Source organism: Malus sylvestris, chromosome 2 (genome assembly GCF_916048215.2).
Source record: "Malus sylvestris chromosome 2, drMalSylv7.2, whole genome shotgun sequence".
Lineage (NCBI taxonomy): Eukaryota > Viridiplantae > Streptophyta > Magnoliopsida > Rosales > Rosaceae > Malus > Malus sylvestris.
Genome location: NC_062261.1, coordinates 23,680,645 through 23,694,586, shown reverse-complemented (window position 1 = coordinate 23,694,586; position 13,942 = coordinate 23,680,645). Strand labels below are relative to the sequence as shown.

The 13,942-nt window shown below is 42.1% G+C and overlaps 1 protein-coding gene across 1 annotated transcript in view; it reads right to left on the bottom strand.

Moving 5' to 3' along the window:
- Window positions 1-8,812, bottom strand: part of LOC126602262 (uncharacterized) — an 85,920-nt gene extending 77,108 nt beyond the window's left edge. Inside the window, exons 1-2 of the mRNA XM_050269096.1 lie at window positions 8,717-8,812; window positions 59-419 (exon numbers count right to left, since the gene is read on the bottom strand). Coding sequence (XP_050125053.1) covers window positions 59-419; window positions 8,717-8,812 — 457 coding nt within the window. The remainder of the gene's footprint in view (window positions 1-58; window positions 420-8,716) is intronic.
- Window positions 8,813-13,942: the final 5,130 nt, after the last annotated feature.

Genomic DNA, 13,942 nt, shown 5'->3' with positions numbered 1-13,942 from the left:
TGTGTACCAAAGTGCCCTCCACATGCATATGTGTGACAAAAACTCAAAATTGAATGACATTCAGAATCGTGCACACAACGACGTATAATCTGATCGGGGCAAAATTTCCATAAGTACGGATCATCCCACACATAAAACCGTGCATCATGCCTAAGTTTATCACGTTGGTGCCTAGTGAACTCACTTGGAATACGTTTTGACACCAAAAAATTAACAATATCGGCATACCAAGGCGCACTAACCTTAATGGACAGCAATTGTTCATCGGGGAATGTCTCCAAAATCGGCAAAGGCTCCTCATTATGCACCATTCGGCTTAGGTGGTCAGCCACCACGTTTTCACTTCCCTTCTTGTCCCGAATCTCTATGTCGAACTCTTGAAGTAACAATATCCATCGAATAAGCCGTGGCTTGGCCTCCTTTTTGGTGAGCAAGTACTTCAGAGCTGCATGATCAGTGAAAACAATTACTTTAGTTCCAATTAGATATGATCGAAATTTATCTAAAGCAAAAACAACGGCAAGGAGTTCTTTTTCCGTAGTGGAGTAGTTCAATTGTGCATCGTTCAACGTCCGTGAGGCGTAGTAAATGACATGCGGCCTCTTGTCCTTTCTTTGTCCTAAAACAGCTCCTAAAGCATAGTCGGACGCATCACACATGAGCTCGAACGGTAGACTCCAATCCGGTGGGACAATGATGGGTGCCGTGGTCAACAACTCCTTGAGTTGTTTGAATGATGCTGTGCACTCCTTGGTGAATTCAAACGCCACTTCTTTTTGTAGGAGTCGGCAAAGAGGTTGTGCTATCTTCGAGAAATCTTTGATAAACCTACGATAAAATCCTGCATGGCCAAGAAACGAACGAACCTCTCTAACCGAAGTCGGAGAGGGTAAGTGACGTACAAGATCTATTTTCGACTTATCAACCTCAATACCCTTTTCAGAGATTATATGACCTAAAACGATACCTTGTTTAACCATAAAATGACACTTTTCCCAATTAAGCACAAGGTTAGTTTCAACACAACGTTTTAGGATCACACTTAGATTATGTAAGCAACTATCAAATGAATCACCAAAGACGCTAAAATCATCCATAAACACTTCAATTATCTTCTCTACATAATCAGAAAATATACTCATCATGCATCTTTGAAATGTAGCAGGTGCGTTACATAAACCAAAAGGCATGCGACGATATGCAAATGTACCAAACGGGCATGTAAAAGTGGTTTTTTCTTGGTCCTCAGGTGAAATGACAATTTGATTATAACCAGAATAACCATCAAGAAAACAATAGAAAGCATAACCCGCTAACCTCTCAAGCATTTGGTCAATGAACGGCAATGGGAAGTGGTCCTTCCTCGTGGTGGTGTTTAGCTTCCTATAGTCAATGCACACCCTCCAACCGGTTTGAATCCGTTGAGGGACAAGCTCATTCTCGGCATTAGCTACCACCGTCACTCCGGATTTCTTTGGCACGCATTGAACGGGCGAAACCCACTTACTATCCGAGATTGGATAGATAACCCCACAATCTAGAAGCTTTATGATCTCCTTTTTCACTACTTCCATCATCGGAGGGTTGAGACGGCGTTGAGCCTCTCTAGTTGGTTTGGCCCCCTCCTCAAGAAATATGTGATGCATACAAGTCGTAGGGCTTATACCTTTAATATCGGCCAATGTCCAACCTAAGGCAGATTTGAACTCCTTCAAAACTCGAAGCAATTTCTCCTCCTCTTGTGCCGTGAGGGAGGAGGAGATGATGGCAGGTAGTGTTTCATTTTCTCCCAAGAAAATGTACTTCAGATGGCTTGGCAAAGGCTTGAGTTCAAGGATAGGTGCCTGAATTATAGATGGAAGCAATTTGTTAGTCGAAATGGGAATGGACTCACGGTTAGTATACTTACCATCAAGCTTAGGTAAGGACTCAAGGGCAGCCACAACTTCAAGTAATTCCTCACTAGGGGGCACGGCATGGGATGAACCATGTATGCCGTGAGCATGCATGCAATCAGCCCCCTTTGTTTTGAGTTCCATGCCTCGTGTAATGACTTTTTCAAGCACATCGTCATTTAAATCGTCGAGATATCCCTGCGCCAAAGAGTCAATTATATCAATAGAAAAGCATGAATGGTCCTCACTAGGGTATTTAATGGAATCAGAAAGATTAAAATTAACAACTTCCCCATCGAATTCCATGGACAAAGTTCCACTATACACGTCAATCTTTGTCCGGGCCGTCTTCATGAATGGCCTTCCAAGTAGAATGGGCAACGAAGGAGCATGGTCCGACTCATCCATTTCGAGGACATAGAAATCCGCTGGGAAGACTAAATGATTAACCTGCACAAGAACATCTTCCAAAACTCCCTTTGGATAGGCGTTAGATCTATCGGCCAATTGTATTATTACCCCATCATTTTTCAACGCTCCTAAGTTCATAGATGCATAAATGGAATATGGCATAACATTTATAGAAGCACCTAAATCAAGCATGGCAGATTCAAACCTATTGTTCCCAATAACACAAGGAATGGTAAAGCTACCTGGATCTTTACATTTGGGAGGTAATTTGCGTTGCAAGATGGCGGACACATTCTCACCTACCTTGACCACTTCCTTGGTCGCCATCCTCTTCCTCGTGGTACACAACTCCTTCAAGAACTTAGCATACCTCGGAACTTGCTTGATTGCATCTAACAAAGGTATGTTAACTTGAACTTTCCTAAAGGTTTCAAGGATATCCTTTTCTGCCTCTTCTTTCTTCGTTTGCATGAACCTACTAGGAAAAGGCACATTTGAAGGAAAAACATTAGTATGAACTGAATTGGACACATTCTTACCTTTGTGGGACGAATTGGGCAGATTTGGGACATTAGGGACTTGCGGCAAAGGTGGAACCACCTTTGCCGTGGGCTGCTTTGATGCCTCCTCTTCCATTTCCAAAAGTTCATCCTCATTATGACCTGTTTTTGGTGTAGGACCTGCCCCAACTTCCTTACCACTTCTTAGGGTGATAGCTTTGGCACTTTCGAAACCTCCCTTCGGATTTGGAATGGTGGAACTAGGGAGTTGTCCGGGATCTCGAAACTTACCTACAAACTCGGCAATCTGCCCAATTTGTTTCTCAAGTTGATCCACCCTTTTATCTTGGTTTTGCATAGCCTTAGCTTGATGTTCCTGCCCATTAGACAACTTAGTTAGTATCTTAAGAAGTGCATCATTGTCAAGAGACGTACCTGAGGCACTTGGGCCGGATTGGGCTTGATTTTGGGGTGGGCCGTAGGTTTTGGGAAAGAACCCCGGGGGTTGTTGCCTAAAGCCTCCTTGGTTCTGAGGTTGCTGGGGATCCCTCCACTTGAAGTTTGGATGGTCTCGCCACCCCGGATTATACGTGTTGGAGTATGGATCATGCCTTGACTGATTTTGGCCTTGAAACCCAATGGCATTCGCACTCTCCCATCCGCCATTCTCAATCAACTGTGGACATTTTTCAGAGACATGTCCTTGGATGGAACATACGCCACATACAGTTGTTCCTTGCATCTTCATGTCCTCGGCCATCTGAGACACAAGAGAAGTAAGATTAGCCAATTGTGAATGAAGATCGGAAGTCGAACTTACCTCATGTACTTGGTGCCGTGAGGGTCCTCTTTGGCCTACACCCTCGTACTGTTGAGCGTTCAACGCTCTATTAGCAATCAAGACCTTGGCAGCCATGGGTGTCTTGTCCACCAACGCTCCCCCCGCCGAAGCATCAAGCATTTGACGTTCTAGAGGTAGGAGACCCTCGTAGAAGTATTGCAACAGTAACTCCTCTTTCATCTGATGCTGTGGACAAGAAGCAACAAGTGATTTAAATCGTTCATAATATGTAGGAAAAGACTCACCTTCTTCTTGCTGAATTCCGCTTATCTTTTTGCGGAGGAGGATGATGCGAGAAGTTGGAAAGAACTTCTCCAGGAACGCTCTCTTCATACTTTCCCACGATGTGACAGTTCCGGGAGCTAACTCATATAACCAATCCTTGGCTTTATCCATCAAAGAGAATGGAAAAGCCTTCATCTTCAAGATATTTCCGTCAACATTGACGGGAGTCATACTAGAGCAAACTACTTCAAATTCTTTCAAATGTTTGTTAGGATCTTCCATGGACAAGCCATGGTATTTAGGAATATGATGAAGTAAACTTGACTTTAATTCAAACTCATCTGTCTTACCTTGGGCAGCCATGGGGTATTGAATGCACAAGGGCGCGGCATTATCCAAACCCGAGGCGGAAAGCTCCTTGAGTGTACGATTGTCCATGGCCATGCCTTGGACTTCTTCAAATATCCCTGCCGTGGCTTCCTCCTCCTCTTGTTGTACGTTTTCTTCAAGGTCAGATTCGGAACTGGTTGGATGATGCTCTTGCTGGTTCCTAGCTCTCCTTAACTTCCTCTCAAAATCGTCGTCAAAATCCAAGATGTTTGTACGAATCGGTTGAGAGCTTCTAGTCATACATTAGTACCTAAGAAACAAGAAACAAAAATTAGGTCAGAAACTTAAATTAAGTCAGAAACAAAGTGAAATAAAAGAAACGAAAACAATCCAAGGGATTAGCAAAATTGCTAATCCCCGGCAACGGCGCCAAAAATTTGATGCGAAATAGATTAAGCACACAAATTAAACCCTCTTTTTGTCAAATTGTAGCAAAGATGTAAGTAGGGATCGTTCTAGACCGGGGATTAGGAGGGATTGCTAAACGCTTGGAAACTGACTTAAACACTCAAAAACAAAGTTAAAAACACTAAACTAGACTCAAAGAATGCAAAACTAAAAGTTAAAACACTTAAACAAACCTAAAACTTAAAACAGCAACTAGAAGGCTCAAAACTGCCTAAAAACCACTTTCTGGGCAGTTTTGAGCACCTACACTAATTTGGACGAAATTTGATGAAAACTTGAATCAAAATACTTAGAAACACAAATCAAAACACTTTCTAACTAATCTAAGACTTCAAATAAAAGGGGGATTTGTTTTGGACGAAAATTTAACACAAAACAGAAACTTGAAACTAAACAGATTGTAAAAACGATTTTGGTGAAATAGATGGATAAAAGGCTAGTTAGGAGGTTCTTCTCCACACATGTCACACTTGCAAACAAAACAATTTTCAGTTGTTCTTCCGATAAACTATGAATACTCAACGCCCCAAGTTAACCGTGAATTGCACTAATTAACCCTCAGTTTTTCCAGAATTTATCAAGTTGGATGATTGCATACGACAACTCAAAACATTCCCTACAAGTTCCCTACATGAATTGCATAATAGAGATACAAGCAAGAATCATTACGTTCTATGAAAAACATAAGCATTGACGAAGCATTTGTTACTATGAATTGCATGAAACTTATGCTAAGAATTCATTCAACGCGATCGTTTTCAAGCGATCTTCACTACTTGTGATTATAAGATTATAACTATTAGGTGAAACTCCCTCATAATCTAGCATCATATTCATGCATGAAAATTAAGCGTGCACTCTCAATCAACATACACAAATAAGTTATCAATCAAATAGATGAACGAATTGAATCCATAACTCATGAAATAACAACTGAATGTAATCGAATCAAATTGCAAGCATGTACATGGTTTCGAATCACCCCCCAACTAAGGGGGTTTAGTTCCTCATACTCACAACACAAAGTTTATTGAATTGAAACATCGAAGACATAAGAAAGATTACACCTAAAATGCCAAAGAAGTCCACTTTGAATTCTGCACAGAAAGCTCCTCTTTCTTCTTCTCCTTGTTGCGGCAGAGTTGGTTTAGGGGGTTTTTGGATGGGTTTGGATGACTTTGGATGAGGGAGAATGGTGGAAAACTATCTAGGATAGGTGTAGGGCACGGCTAGGAAGGTTTGGGGTCAGAGAATATGGATTTGGGTGTAGGTTGGGCTCGGCAAAGGTGAGGGACAGGTTCTGGCGTGAATGGAGTTTCTGGATGTGTTTTTGGTTTTTTAGAAGGGAGTTAGGATGGTAGGGTGGTGCGGCAAGGTGTGGGAAAGAGTTATGGAGGTGTGGAATGGTGTCTAAAGGTGGAGGATGGTGGCTGGAATGGATGAATGGCTGCGGCAAGGAAGGGATTTGGGTTATGGTGGCTGCGGCAAGGTGGGGAAAGGGATGTAGTTTTCTGATTTTTATGGAGAGGGAAGAAGAGGTGCGGCTAGGGTGTAGAAATATATATATATAGGCACTTAAAAACCCTAGCAATTCAGATTAGAACAATGGGCTAGGGTTAAGGTTTGTAAAATAGGGCTTTTTGGATGGAAAGGTGCGGCATAGGCTTAGGGATTTCCAATCAGATTTTTGCATGTGAACAAGGCCTAGGTGCGGCTGAAACAATGGGCTAGGGTTAGGGTTTAGGTACGGCATAGGTCCAAGAGTTAAGGATGGGTCATCCAAAAGCCCAAAACCGAGAATAGAAACTCACGAAAATGGAAACCTCCAAGAATAGAAACTTCCAACTTTAGAAACTTTGGTTGCCAATTCCGATTTAGGAAAGATCAACCCAAAATGGAAACTTTTAGGCTTAGCTTTCCTACTTCAAGTAGGAAACCTCAAATCTTCAACTCTTCAATTTCATCCCAACCTTGCGTTCCAAGCATGTCCTTTTTACTTCAAGCTCACTTTCTGCTCCAAAAGCTCCAAACTGCATCATTTCATGTAATACGTCCGCTAAACCTGAAAACACAAGAAAGTAGCTTAAAAGACTACTTTAACGAAGAAAACATAACAAAGATGCATAAGAACTAGCTAACTAAGGCGCATAAATATGCTCCTATCATTTATCCACTTCAATTCCTCTTTCTGAAACAATATGCCCTAGAACTATGCCTTGTCTAACCATAAAGTGACATTTTTCCCAATTAAGCACTAGGTTAGTTTCTACACATCGTTTCAAAATTATTGTGAGATTTTCCAAACATCCATCAAATGAATCACCAAACACACTGAAATCATCCATAAATACCTCAATAATTTTTTCCACAAAATCTGAAAAGATACTTACCATACACCTTTGAAATGTGGCCGGAGCATTGCATAAACCAAAAGGCATGCGACGATAAGCAAAAGTACCAAAGGGGCATGTGAAAGTTGTCTTTTCTTGGTCATCCGGCGCTATGACAATCTGATTATATCCAGAATAACCATCAAGGAAACAATAAAAAGAATGACCGGCTAACCTTTCAAGCATTTGATCAATGAACGGCAAAGGGAAGTGGTCCTTCCTTGTGGTGGCGTTGAGCTTCCTATAATCAATGCACACTCGCCAACCTGTTTGGATACGGGTCGGCACAAGCTCATTCTCGGCATTCTTCACCACGGTCACTCCGGACTTCTTTGGAACACATTGCACCGGTGACACCCAACGACTATCAGAGATCGGATAAATCACTCCACAATCAAGAAGTTTGATAATCTCCTTTTTCACAACTTCCATCATTGGAGGGTTGAGACGGCGTTGAGCCTCTCGAGTTGGTTTAGCCCCCTCCTCTAGAAGTATGCGATGCATGCACGTAGTTGGGCTAATTCCCCTAATATCGGCCAAAGTCCACCCAATGGCCGTCTTGTGCTCTTTCAACACTCGGATCAACTTCTCCTCCTCTATGGCCGTGAGTGATGAAGAGACAATGACGGGCAATGTCTCATTGTCTCCCAGAAAAACGTACTTTAAATGATCGGGTAACGGTTTAAGCTCAAGTACGGGTGCCTGAATCACTGAGGGTAACATCTTATTAGTGGAAACTGGAATTGAAATTGGGTTAGAAGGCTTACCATGGTGTTGAGGGAGTGACTCAAGGGCAGCCACTATCTCGGCCTCATCCTCACTTCTAGGCACGGCAACACCATTTTTGTGCCCAATTCCTTGTGCAATTGTCGTTTCAAGTGTATCCCTCTCCAAACAATCGAGAAAATCCTGCGCCAAATCATCAATTATATCAATAGAAAAGCAAGAATGATCGTCCTTAGGAAATTTAATACTTTCAGAAAGATTAAAATCAATGACTTCCCCATCAAATTCCATCGTTAAAGTTCCTTTAAAAACATCTATCTTGGTGCGGGCTGTTTTCATGAAGGGCCTCCCTAATAGAATCGGCAATGGGGTAGAATGGGGTGAATCCTCCATGTCAAGCACGTAAAAGTCCGCTGGAAAAATCAAATTACCAACCTGCACCAAAACATCTTCCAAAACACCCTTTGGGTATGCATTAGAACGATCGGCTAATTGAATTATCACACCATCATTTTTAAGCTCACCTAAGTTCATAGATGCATAAATCGAGTATGGCATGACATTAATCGAAGCCCCTAAGTCTAACATGCATTGTTCAAACTTAGTATTACCAATAACGCACGGAATTGTAAAACTACCCGGATCTTTGCATTTAGGGGGTAATTTCCTTTGTAACACAGCAGAGACGTTTTCACTTACTTGGACCACCTCTTTGTTCGCAATCCTTCTCCTTGTTGTACAAAGTTCTTTTAAGAACTTAGCATACCTCGGGACTTGCTTAATCGCATCAAGGAGCGGGATATTGACTTGAACTTTCCGAAAGGTCTCTAGAATGTCCTTCTCGGCTTCTTCCTTCTTCGATTGCCTAAACCTGCCAGGAAAGGGCACATTCAGTGGAATAGAACTAGAAAGAGTCGAATTTGGACTTACCTTGGTGGTTGAGGACGATTTAGGAGGGTTAGAGGGTGGTGGCAAGGATTGGTCATCCTTGGCCGTGGCTTTTGCTCTTTGTGCCTCCTCTTGCATCAACTTGTCCTCCTCGTCTTGACTTGATTTGGATGTATTTGAGTCAGCTCCAACCTGTTTACCACTTCTCAACATGATGGCCTTAGCGGTTTCAAATCCTCCCTTCGGGTTCACAACGGTTGAACTAGGCAATCTGCCTTGTTCTCTAATTTGCCCCATAAACTCTGCAATTTGACCCATTTGCTTCTCCAAGTTATCCACCCGTTTGTCTTGGATTTGTCTCTCCTTATTTTGAGTTTGTACTTCCTGCGTCAAAGTAGTAAGTAACTTAACAACTTGATCATTATCCAAAGACGTACCTGAGGTTGGTGGGGCGGTTTGCACTTGGTTTTGATTGGGGACGAATGGCTTTGTATAAAAGCCCGGTGGTTGCTGCCTAAATCCTCCTTGTTGTTGGGGTTGTTGAGGATCCCGCCATTTGAAATTGGGATGGTCCCTCCACCCCGGATTGTAGGAATTAGAGTATGGATCATGGCGTGGTTGATTTTGGTTCCCAAAACCCACGGCATTGGCAGATTCCCAACCCCCACTCTCAATCAATTGAGGGCATTGATCATTGGCATGTCCTTGCATCGAGCACACGCCACACACACTTGGTCCATGAATCTTCATTCCCTCGGCCAACTGAGAAACAATAGAAGTAAGGTTAGCTAATTGGGATTGAATCTCGGGCATAGAACTTACCTCATTCACTTGTGGCCGTGGGGGGTCTCTTTGTCCAACACCTTCGTATTGTTGTGCATTATGTGCTCGGTTGGCAATTAGAACTTTTGCAGCCCCTGGAGTCTTATCCACCAACGCTCCTCCCGCCGAGGCATCAAGCATTTGGCGTTCCATGGGAAGGAGTCCTTCGTAGAAGTATTGAATGAGTAGCTCCTCCTTCATTTGATGCTGTGGACAAGAAGCAACAAGTGATTTAAAACGTTCATAATAAGAAGGAAACGATTCACCTGGGTTTTGTTGGATGCCACTAATCCGTTTCCTCAAGAGAATGACTCTTGAAGTTGGGAAAAACTTCTCCAAGAACGCTCTTTTCATACTATCCCAAGATGTAACCGTTCCGGGTGCTAACTCGTAAAGCCAATCTTTCGCCTTTTCCAAAAGTGAGAATGGAAAGGCCTTCATCATCAGAATACTCCCGTCAACATTGATGGGTGTCATGCTCGAACAAACAACCTCGAACTCCTTGAGATGCTTGTTGGGATCTTCCATGGAAAGCCCATGGTATTTCGGAATGTGGTGCAACAAGCTTGACTTCAACTCAAATTCGTCGGTCTTGCCTTGGGCAGCCGCGGGGTATTGAATGCATAATGGTGCGGCATTGGTCAACCCCGAGGCCGAAAGCTCTTTGATGGTCCGATTATCCGCGGCCATAACTTCTTCTTCCTCTTCTTCAAACTCAGATTCGGCCTCTGAACTTGAACTAGGTTCACTAGGTTCGGGATGCCTCCTCTTTCTTCTCAAATCACGTTCAAAATCGTCGTTAAAGTCCAAGATGTTTGCATGCACAGTTTGAGAACTCCGCGTCATGCACTAGTACCTACACCAAGAAAACAAAACAAAATCAGAAAACTAGGTAAATTAAATCAAGACACACGGCAACAACACAAGGGATTAGCAATTTTGCTAATCCCCGGCAACGGCGCCAAAATTTGATGTGAAAATTAACTTGACACACAAATTAAACCCTATGGATGACAATTGTAGTATATGAGCAAATAGGGATCGTTCTAACCGGGGATTAACTAGGGATGCTAATCAATGTAAAACTGACTCAAGAACATAAAAATATAATGTAGAACACTAAACTAGACTCAATTAATGCAAAACTAGGGTTTAAAACACCTAAACAAACTAAAAACTCAAAACAGCAACTAGAAGGCTCAAAACTGCCTAAAAACCACTTTCTGGGCAGTTTTGAGCACCTACACTACTTTGGACGAATTTGGACTATGACTTGACTCAAAACACTTAGAAACACAACTAAATGGATTTCTAACTAATCTAACACTTTAAAATAGATGGGGGAATGATTTTGACGAAATTAAAACTTTAAAACTCAAACTTTAAAAACAAATGTAAAGCAAAACAGATTGTGATTAAATAGAATGGTGAGAAGCTAGTTAGAGGGTTCCTTATCCACACATGAACATATGCATACAACTCAATCTCCAATTACTCTTTCAACAAACCATGAATGACAATGCCCCAAATTAACTAGATTGCACCAATTAATTCTCAGATTTCCCTAGATTCATTGAATTGAATGGAATACGCATTACAACCAAATTATTCTTCTCAAGGACCCTAACTATGGAATACGCATGATAGAGACACATATCAAAGATCATTAAGTTCAATGGAAATCATAAGCATTGACGAGGCATTCATAACTATGGGATACGCATGTTACTCTTGCCTAGGATTTACTTAACACAATCGTGACTAGCGACTTTCACTACTTATGAATATAAGTTAATAACGATTAGGTGAAATTCCCTTATATCCTAGCATCAAGTTTAGGCATGCAAATTAAGTGTCGACCCTCAACCCACATACATAAACAAGTTATCAATCAAATAGATAAGTAAATCACATTCACAATTTCTGAAATCATAATTGGAAGAAATCAAATCATATAACACATATGTCCATGGCTTCAAATTCACCTCTAACTAAAAAGAAATTAGTTCCACATGTTTAACATAATTGAAAAGCAAGTTAAATTAAACATGAAAACAGAAACAAAGAAAGAAAGAACTCCAAACACTCCACTAATGGCAGATTGCATGTGCAAGGTGTCTTCCTCCTTTGGGCTGCACGGCACTCCTTCTTCCTCCTCCAATGGTGGCTGCACAAGGTGGTGATGGTGGTGGAAAGGTGCGGCTATGGTGGATGAATGGTTATTTGAATGGAAGGTTGCGGCAAGGTTGAATTTGGGCAGAAAGTTGGGAGTTTGGGGATGGAAGGCTGCGGCAAGAACTAGAACTAGGGTTTTGGCGTGTAGAATGAATATGGGAGGTGATAGGTTCGGCCAAAGGGTTTAAAGGAGTATATATAGGCACTTCAAACCCTGGCAATCAGATTAGGGTTAGAGATGGGCCTTCATGAATGCCTTGCAAGGCAAGGAAATCAGGTATTTTGGGGCCCTAGGTGCGGCAGAGATTAGGGAAATCAGATTTGGAAATGGGCTAGGGTTTAGGTGCGGCATTAAGTGAGGATCCAAGATGAATTGGGCTAGGAGGGTGCGGCCTTGTCCAAGAGGTAGGGATGGGTCGTCTAGAAGCCCAAAGCCAAGAATAGAAACTCTCGAAAATGGAAACCTCCAAGAATAGAAACTTCCAACTTTAGAAACTTTAGTTGCCAATTCCGACTTCTTTGTTCTTCACTTTCATTTCTTCATTTCTTACGCTCCCTTGACCTTCAAACTCGTCCATTCCTTGTGCTCCAAGCATGTACTTTTCAATCCAAGCTCACTTTTGCTCTAAAAACTCCAATTTGCCAACTTTTATGTATTATGCCCTTTGAACCTGAAAACGCATGAAAGTAGCTCAAAAGACTACTTTAACTAAGAAAACATAACGAAAATGCATAAGAACTAGCTAACTAAGGTGCATAAATATGCTCCTATCATACAACAAGGAGAAGGATTTCGAACAAAGAGGTGGTTCAAGTAAGTGAAAATGTCTCTGCTGTGTTACAAAGGAAATTACCCCCTAAATGCAAAGATCCGGGTAGTTTTACAATTCCATGCGTTATTGGTAATACTAAGTTTGAACAATGCATGTTAGACTTAGGGGCTTCGATTAATGTTATGCCATACTCTATTTATGCATCTATGAACTTAGGTGAGCTTAAAAATGATGGTGTGATAATTCAATTAGCCGATCGTTCTAATGCATATCCAAAGGGTGTTTTGGAAGATGTTTTGGTGCAGGTTGGTAACTTGATTTTTCCAGCGGATTTCTACGTGCTTGACATGGAGGATTCACCCCATTCCACCCCATTGCCGATTCTATTAGGGAGGCCCTTCATGAAAACAGCTCGCACCAAGATAGATGTGTTTAAAGGAACTTTAACGATGGAATTTGATGGGGAAGTCATTGATTTTAATCTTTCTGAAAGTATTAAATTTCCTAAGGACGATCATTCTTGCTTTTCTATTGATATAATTGATGATTTGGCGCAGGATTTCCTCGATTGTTTGGAGAGGGATACACTTGAAACGACAATTGCACAAGGAATTGGGCAAACATCTGGTTTTGCCGTGCTTAGAAGTGAGGAGGAGGCCGAGATAGTGGTTGCCCTTGAGTCACTACCTCAACACCATGGTAAGCCTTCTAACCCAATTTCAATTCCAGTTTCCACTAATAAGTTGTTACCCTCAGTGATTCAGGCACCTGTACTTGAGCTTAAACCGTTGCCCGATCATTTAAAGTACGTCTTTCTGGGAGACAACGAGACATTGCCCGTCATTGTCTCCTCATCACTCACGGCCCTAGAAGAGGAGAAGTTGATCCGAGTGTTGAAAGAGCACAAGACGGCCATTGGGTGGACTTTGGCCGATATTAGGGGAATTAGCCCGACTACGTGCATGCATCGCATACTTCTAGAGGTGGGGGCTAAACCAACTCGAGAGGCTCAGCGCCGTCTCAACCCTCCAATGATGGAAGTTGTGAAAAATGAGATTATCAAACTTCTTGATTGTGGAGTGATTTATCCGATCTCTGATAGTCGTTGGGTGTCACCGGTGCAATGTGTTCCAAAGAAGTCCGGAGTGACCGTGGTGAAGAATGCCGAGAATGAGCTTGTGCCAACCCGCATCCAAACAGGTTGGCGAGTGTGCATTGATTATAGGAAGCTCAACACCACCACAAGGAAGGACCACTTCCCTTTGCCGTTCATTGATCAAATGCTTGAAAGGTTAGCCGGTCATTCTTTTTATTGTTTCCTTGATGGTTATTCTGGATATAATCAGATTGTCATAGCGCCGGATGACCAAGAAAAGACAACTTTCACATGCCCCTTTGGTACCTTTGCTTATCGTCGCATGCCTTTTGGGTTATGCAATGCTCCGGCCACATTTCAAAGGTGTATGGTAAGTATCTTTTCAGATTTTGTGGAAAAGAT